Source organism: Morone saxatilis, unplaced genomic scaffold (genome assembly GCF_004916995.1).
Source record: "Morone saxatilis isolate NCDOM2014 unplaced genomic scaffold, NCSU_SB_2.0 Contig22, whole genome shotgun sequence".
NCBI classification, from domain to species: Eukaryota; Metazoa; Chordata; class Actinopteri; family Moronidae; genus Morone; species Morone saxatilis.
The window spans coordinates 17,210,914-17,217,578 of NW_023339785.1; the positions used below are offsets into that span (position 1 = coordinate 17,210,914).

At 43.3% G+C, this 6,665-nt stretch overlaps 1 protein-coding gene across 4 annotated transcripts in view; it reads left to right on the forward strand.

The window, feature by feature from the left end:
• The first annotated feature begins 783 nt into the window (after positions 1–783).
• The window catches only part of zgc:66447 (SLAIN motif-containing protein-like), a 13,760-nt gene continuing 7,878 nt past the window's right edge, over positions 784–6,665 (forward strand). For 2 of the 4 annotated variants that reach the window (XM_035669863.1, XM_035669864.1), the window contains exons 1-3: positions 784–1,115; positions 1,663–2,336; positions 5,329–5,465. In XM_035669863.1, the coding sequence (XP_035525756.1) occupies positions 1,672–2,336; positions 5,329–5,465 (802 nt within the window). In that variant the 5' untranslated portion in view covers positions 784–1,115; positions 1,663–1,671. The remainder of the gene's footprint in view (positions 1,116–1,662; positions 2,337–5,328; positions 5,466–6,665) is intronic. The other 2 variants (XM_035669862.1, XM_035669861.1) reach the window with 2 other exon arrangements.

Sequence of the window (6,665 nt, forward strand, 5' to 3'; positions counted from 1 at the left end):
CACTTTGGATCTCTGTGTCAAAAATGTGCTATATAAATAAAGCTTTACTTACTTACTTACTTACTTACTTGAGCTCTCCGGAAAACCTGATTTGTCTCTAAAATATTGACAATATGTTTTTTTCTACACTTTTTTATTAAATTAGGCCGTTATTGACGTATATGTCCTTTGATGATTATTATATAACAGATGTGGTGACATAAAGCAAGTAGGCCTCTATGACTGCAGCTATGAATGTTTCTTTGCAGCTAATACTGCTTAACTAAAGTAGTATATAGGATCTATTTTTATTATTATTTTATTTGTCAAGGTGTTGGGATACTTCTTTATAATAGTTCTGTCTTTACTCCACAATGGCGTGAATAAAATAGAAATTGTGAAACCCATGGAGGGCAAGCATGGACAAATTACATTTTAAAACAACAATGCCTTTTCCCAAGAAACTATTACTATTTTTTTAATATATCTATATATTTTATATATATATTATATATATTATCCTGCGGGGGAATTTCCCCATTGTGGGACTATTGAAGGAATATCTTATCTTATCTTATCTTATATCTTATTTCGAGTGAAAAATGACTCACTGTCATTGGTCACGGGATAAATAAAATATGTATTGGGTTCCTAACTTTTAAATACAGTGCTGTGTTGCACCATCATGTAAACAGCGACGCCCAGTGGTTACAATACATTTATATAAAAATATATATCACTGCAGTACCACTTCTCCCCCATAAGGGGCGCCAAACAACCGGGAAAGCCCGTCGGGGGGAGGGGCGAGCTGCTGCTGCTGCAGGTCTGTTGCTCGGTTCACTGAGCTAACTAAAGCAAGAAGGTCCATCAAGAAGCTAGTTAGCAGCGAGCGACACGGTGGACGCTGCTGGGGATGCTGCTGCAGCAACAAGAGAACATGAACTAGCTGCCTGAGAGGTTTTTCCCGGTGCCTTGACAATCATTACCGAGCTGAGGACCGTTTCAGGTGGTTGTGGTTCGCTGCTTCATTCATGCGGTCGCTGGTGCACACAGACCGGGTTTATAGCTCTTGAGTGGCGGGCAAGCTCAGTCATCAGCTCGCTGGGACAACCGGGGACAACACGGCTCTCTCACCGGTACGATTTGTTTTGCTGATAGCAATGCTAAGCCGAGCTAACAATAAACCAGAGTGCTTAAAATGTACATGAGTGGATAGATGTACTACATATAGCCGCTGTGGGGTTCACAGTTTAGGGGTAAATGTGATGGTTTACAGCGTCCTCTTGCTAGCTTTATGCATCCGTGGCGTTAATTGTTGTTGCAGAGTTAGCAGCGTTACGACGAGGGGGGAAAAGTAATGAAAGCGACATGTAAATAGTGGTACTTGTTAGCAGAAAACAGCTAGTTAAAGCACAAGTGGCGTGTTCATAGTAGTGCTACCAAGACCAAAAGCTTAGCATGTGTTTAAAGTAACGGTAGCTATGCATTATTTCACACTAACATTATGTATTTTACTGTAAGTTGCTGTTGCCCATTCACTGGTGTGATCATCACAACTTGAGCTTGCATGTGGTTCTAGAAAGCTTGAGCTCATCTGGTTAATAAATATATATATATATATAGGCATGCTTTTATTTTGACATCTTGTAAATAATATTTATTCTTTCATTTGACTCTCAATAGAGTAGGAGCATGGTGGTCCCGGACAGTGCCAGCGTGGTCCCCCAGCCTGGCATCGGCCTCATGGAGAGCTCCGAGCCCGGGTGTGAGGAGGAGGAAGTGGTCGGGGGTCAGGACCTGGCAGGGGTGGAGCTGGAGGAGGTCCGAAAGCTGCAGGAGCTTGTTCATAGGTTGGAGGTCCAGAATGAGACCCTGCGCAACAGGGGGAGCAAGAAGACGATCATCCACAGAGGAGCCAGCAGCAACAGCAACCTCACGGCCGCCGTCAATATCAACGAGAGGCTGACTTGTGAAGGGGTGAGCAACTCCCACCTCAGATTGGAGCACGGCGGCAAGCTGGGCAGCACAGACTTTGAGTTGTCACCCCCTCAGGACAGCAGCAGTGGCGAAGAGATGTCCCCTCTGCCCGTGGCTAACAGGCTGGAGGAAGAGGACGGAGAAGAGGTGGAGGACGACGACGAGCAGGGTCCGTGTGGGGGCTTTCTCACCCTGGCCTACAGCAACGGAGGGGGGCAGTCCGGGGGGCAAAGCCAGACGCCAGAGAGCCCCTCTCAGGACAGTTATGACTCAGAGACACTCGCAGAGAGCGACTCAGGGTTGGACCAAACTGCACTGGATGAAGTGGATGTCCTAGATTTGGAGGATGAGTGTGCAGAAGTAGAGGACGAGGACAGTTGGTATGTTTTGTTATCTGCGATGCTTGTCTCTAGTCCCCGTGCTCCGATAGCCTCGCAGTTCCCCCCGTGTTTGGGTTATCCAACTTATAAATTTTTTGGTTCTGGATAAACATTTGCAAAGAAAGATCACAATATATCCATAATATGTAGCGGCGCATATGAGTCGCCTTCAGTGGAAGTTGATTTCTGGCGATAAAGGCTGCAGGGATGCCACATTTAAAGTTCACCTGTGTATAGGTAGAGGAGCACCTTCAGCCAGATGATTCACTTGGGCTCTTTCATTTGAACCTCTGATTTATAAGTGTGTTACTCCTCCTTTTCTCATCCACATCACTAACTCTCAATATGTACTGTAAATAGGAGGAAATATTAAGGTGTTGTTGGAAAAAAAGGGAGAGAAGAAAGACACTGGAGTGATGAGGAGGAAGAAAAAGAAAGGGCAGCCAGTCAGAGAGAGTCATTTCAGAAGCAGCTGACATTAAAAAAAAAAAGGGAGGAGGCTGTTTGTTGTCTCTTAAACTTGACTCTGAGCTCTCTGGTCTTGTTAAACAATAGGCCTGAACCTATCTGAACCTATCTAATACCTGTTTGGCAGGTTATAATGAGCACAAAGCTCTTTTTTATTATTACCCATCTGAACATAAAATGCACCAAAAGTGCGTAAACTATCAAACTGTTTCAGAAAATGATTCTAAGAACGATTGTTGTTATTGTTGACTGGACCCGGCATAGATCTGCATTCCCTAAGCCTTCTTACACAATGTCCTAAAGATCAACAAAGCTATATCTGCATTAGTTCATTCCTGAATGCAGGTCAGGTTGAGGCTTACAAACACCAGTTTGAGATGAATTAAGTTTGTTAATTTCCTCCAATTTAATTGATAGAATATATGTACGCAAAAAGAGCGGTAACAGAGGGATAATTACTCATAATCCATGTTCATCATTCCCAGTTAGATGTGTTTACGCTGTGCAGTGCATTGCCTGAAACAGGTACCATATTGTGTTCCTGATGGCTACTTTAGCAGCTGAGCCACGGAGCTTAACAGCCAGACCATTCATGACTTATTTTCAGTTTCGCATCATTAGCCATACCATATGTGCTTTGTGAGGTTATCATAGCCAAAACATCCAGTAATCCTAACAGCGACATAATCTGATCTGCTCTGGACTGGGTGCTGCCACATGGCTAAACTGCTTTGGGTGGGATTGCACAGCATGTGACCCAGCGGGGGCCCCCCCTGTGTGACCAGACTGCAGCAAGGACACACTAGAACTGAGAGCTTCTGCAGGATCTCTTCTTCGGGGGTTTGAAATCTTAGAATTAAATCTCTTAAAGAGTAAATATAGTTTTCCAGCAGCACACAAGTCGTGTTTTTTACAAAGCGTAGTATCCACTCTCTCTGAAGTTTAGTTCCCAGACTTTTAGCTCTCCTCTTAAGCTTAAGAAACATAGTGTTTCCTGTCTGTTAATATATTCCCCCACACAGGCCTAAACTCCAAACCTCCTAATTGAGCAGTTGAGCAGAATAAACCAGAATTTTCAGTTGATTTCATCGCGTTAAAAGTTGTCCAACCTGCCTCTGTGTACGACACAGTTCAGTTTTATAATGCAAAGAAGAATACTTTTTTTTTTTTTTTACAGTAACTACAGGATTAGCTCTCCTTATCTCAGATATACTTGAACATTATTATTATTGCCCGTCTTCATTGTTGACTCTTCAGAGCAAACATTGTAGAGACTACTGTCAACAAAGGTCTGGTCTATATTTTTTAGTTCAGCAGTCATGTTAATAGAACTACAGTTGCAGACCTGTGGCTTGCATGAATGGCAACACCCAGGCTTTAACCTGTGACCAAAACTCGAGTGTGAATGGATCAAATGCGCATCATTAGTCCACATCAAACGCAAGGTTTTGTGTTTAAGAAGAGCAGCTCTGCTCCCCCACACAGAGAAGCTGTCCTCTGTGGTGGGATATGTGACCTGAATATTGCTCTCTGCATTGTTGCTCATTCCAGTGGGAAATGGCTCCTTTTGTGTTTGCCCAATGGGAAGATGATTTGTTGTTGATTGGTCCAGAACCAGTCCGTCCGGGCCTTTTGTGTACCAGACTCAAAGGACCAGACCATGTGACTGCCAGTTCAAAGCTTGTGGTTGAACTAATGGCTGTTTGCTCTCACTGGGGCAACACCGGACACATCTCAGAGGAGGCATCGGAAACTCCAAGTCAAGTGTTGATTTCAGACATTGCCAGGCTCCATTAAAAACCACCTTGGCTGGTCGTTCTTAGATTTGAATTAGAAGTTTCCTTCGAGTTTTTTGGCAGTGGACATTAATGTGCAGCTGATTCCAACACTAAATTTCTTTCTGTTTTGGCTGTTTAGACTTGGTCAGAAGTGGAGTTGAGTGTCATTACGCAGGCTAGGATGTGCTTGATATGCTAGGCAAATGTGGCTGAGCCAAATGCGTATTCATCTCAGAGGGGATGTCAGAGAACCAGGTTGAGGCTGTGATACGGATGTTCAAAGATGCATTACTTAAAGTATTTGCTGACTCACTGTTTGGTCTGATTTATTTTAAACAAAACAGCCTTGTTGTCTGTTTGATGTGAGATCTTTGCTTCCTCAGCGTCCTGTTGCTGGAGAACCATTCAGTGGTTGGGTGTTACTTCTGCCTGTGCTCAGCCATGCCCGTGTGGTACAGTGTGAAAAATATTCTAATTGTACACGGCATGCTCCATATTATTAAGTGCATACCTCACAGGCCAGTAGTGCACACTAATCTGCAGCTATTTTTTATTCAAATCTTCTGCTCTGCAGTTACTGGCACTTCTGACAAGGATGTTTAATAAAAAGTAGATTAGGCTTAGTTTTTCAGCCCTGAACTGCCTTTTCCCTACCTCAGTTTTTCCATCACTGTGTTACTCTACCAATCCCATTTACTCTTTGTGATTGCTCTCAGTTCCCCTGGTAACCACTTGTTTCTCCACAGGTTGTATGTCTCTCCAAAAAAGCAAGTAGCAGAGCCAGGCCCCGAGTCTCCATTGAAGTGGTGTCGGCAGGTTCTTGACCACCGCAGCCCAGAGACAGAAATTGCTTGTCGGACCCTGATCAGCCGTTTAGACCAGAGTAAGCATCAAACATACATCTTTGAATTAAATTCCTTGAATGCCTGAACCAAAGTATGCTTTAATCTGTGCGTGTTTTCATTCCCTATGTAAACCCTAAGATTAACAATCTTAGAGTCCATCACACATGTTGAGCAGCAACTTGCTTTCATTATAAATGAGAAAAAATGTTTGTATCTTAAGGTCTTTGAGTCACATGTCGCTGCCTTAGAGGTGGTTGGCCTAAATCAAGCACCCAGTTCAGCTGAGGGAGACAGTCTCACCTCCTTCTGTGAATGTGTCTTATTTACTGCTCACCTCCACTGTGTCTGTTTAAAGTCGTGTGACAAAGCCTGAGTGATGTGTCCATGCTCTGTATGTTTCTACGTGTGGATAGAAGGTTGTGTCTGATCCAACAGACCCCATGTATTATTTATCTTGCTTGCAGCTCCTACTTCCCGCACACTGCAGAACCTGAACAACAAAGCTATTCACACCAGGGCTGAATGACTCTACGAAGTCAAGGGCTGGGTTGGATTACCTTCCCCCCTCCCCGCCCGCGTCAGCTCTCCTTTTTAAACGGCAGCACCAGGCCGTGAAACTGCCTTGTGGCATAGATTATGATGGAGCGAAACTGCAGAAACTATAGGGATAGTAGTTAAAACATGGCGTCTAAACGAACCCCATTTTCGGTTTACTACAGTATGAATGCAAATGTTGCGACAGTTTTGCTCTCAAAGCTCTTGTGTAAAGTTACACCCGCTATTACACAGAACATCCAACTGTCCACGTATTGTGTAAAACCTAAGTCTCCTTTACAACTTTTTAAAAGTAATTCAATGGCCCGTTTTATTCCTGAAATGCATTAGGAAGATATGATGTAAGCATTGCAATGTGAAATACAGTACAATTCTGACTTAAACGTTATATGAACACTTATTTAGCAGCAAATAACTATTTGATATATAAATATATAGTTGATCAATGGCGTCTTGAGCAGAGAATGACGTCACACTCCTCCTGCCTTTGTTGTCATCGCAGCCTCTCTGTGCTCTGTTTACATAACCCGTCTGTTCTGTGTGCAGCTCAATAATGGGACCGAAACCACTGTTTTTCTCACCTACGTCTGTGAATTAAGAGTTTATTTACACCAAAGCAGAATTTGTGATTGTTGGAACAATGGAATAAGTTTAATTTGGTTTCTGTTCACTTCGAATGAAGT